This window comes from Anneissia japonica, unplaced genomic scaffold, assembly GCF_011630105.1.
Source record: "Anneissia japonica isolate Jap-2015-1 unplaced genomic scaffold, ASM1163010v1 scaffold286270_len1212_cov283_single, whole genome shotgun sequence".
NCBI classification, from domain to species: domain Eukaryota; kingdom Metazoa; phylum Echinodermata; class Crinoidea; order Comatulida; family Comatulidae; genus Anneissia; species Anneissia japonica.
In genome coordinates, this window is record NW_022704682.1 from 1 (window position 1) to 1,212 (window position 1,212).

At 29.7% G+C, this 1,212-nt stretch overlaps 1 protein-coding gene across 1 annotated transcript; it reads left to right on the forward strand.

Moving 5' to 3' along the window:
- Positions 1-32: 32 nt before the first annotated feature.
- On the forward strand, positions 33-1,123 carry LOC117104772 (enolase 4-like). The gene is made up of 2 exons (XM_033245624.1): positions 33-200; positions 902-1,123. Exons 1-2 carry the CDS (start codon positions 42-44, stop codon positions 1,067-1,069), a joined length of 327 nt encoding a protein of 108 aa, XP_033101515.1. The 5' UTR covers positions 33-41; the 3' UTR covers positions 1,070-1,123.
- The last annotated feature ends 89 nt before the right edge of the window (positions 1,124-1,212 follow it).

Below are 1,212 nucleotides of genomic sequence, written 5' to 3' on the forward strand. Positions count from 1 at the left end.
AATAAAATGTTATTGTCCTATATTTTCCCCCACCAGGTATCATGTCAGGTTGTGGCGCCTCTCAGCGGCATGCCCTAGAATTGTACGAGTTGAAGAAGAAAGCTGTCATTTTTTATCAGGAAAATAATGTTCCTGAAAGAATTGAAGAAATATTGAATTCCTTGTTTTATCAGAACCCAGATGATATTTTTGGTAGTTTGGTATGTGTAATGGATATTATTACTTTATTAATTTTAATGTACCCCCTTGAATAAACTACCCTCCAGAAAGTCATTTGGAATAAACAAATCCTTTGACTTGAAATGGCCCGAGGCATTATGATGTTTTTCAAATAAATGTTACGCTTCGATTAGCTGTGTTCTAAATAAATGGAAGCAACTCCATTTATGTCACTATAATGTTTTACTCCATTATGAGTTAAATTTTATTTTTAACCCTTTTTTATACTCTAAATTTCAGGCGGGCATTTATTTGAGTATCTAATAATCTTTTTGCAGATATTGTTATCAAACTTAATCAACTGTTATTTATAGTAATAATTATAACATGAAGCTCCCTGTTTATTGTTGGAAAATGAAGTATATTGTATTAATATTATTTAGTCTTGTCACTCACTAATTCTCATTTTATGGTGCATTGAGGATTTACTATAAAATGTGTGGTACAAAGTCCCATACATTGCATTTTCAAATCAAGCTTGTTTATTTACAATATTATTGATATAAAATTATTATTATTATTATTATATTAATAGTATTATTATTATTATTATTATTATTATTTTTTATTATTATTATTACTGTACAGTATTATGTTTCTCATTCAATATGTGAAAGACCAAATTAGAATGATAACACACAAATAGGTAATTTAATTTCATAAACTATTTTTTCTCTCTTAGTCCGAATACTTTTCTCAGCTCTCTAAACCAGCCACTATTAGTCAGGTAGTTGGACGTGAGATATTAGACTGTAAAGGCCAGCCCACTATAGAGATTGCTGTGTATTGTATTCTAAATGGAGTTGAGAAGGTAAAAACTATAAGCATTGAAAAAATAGAAGTTATATAATTACAAAATGAAAATCACACTGTTTTTCAAAATTTCTGTTCTGCTATGTTTATGTCTTGACAGTTGTTTTGGAGAGCTCGCTAACAGTGATCTAGGATCTCTAGAGCATGTTTGAGCAACCCAGTCCAGCACAAATGTCAGTT

Coding starts and splice junctions, on each gene's coding strand:
- LOC117104772 (XM_033245624.1), top strand. CDS start 42: ATGTCAGGTTGTGGCGCCTCTCAGCGGCATGCCCTAGAATTGTACGAG. Junction 201..901: donor ATGATATTTTTGGTAGTTTG/GTATGTGTAATG, acceptor TTTCTCTCTTAG/TCCGAATACTTTTCTCAGCT.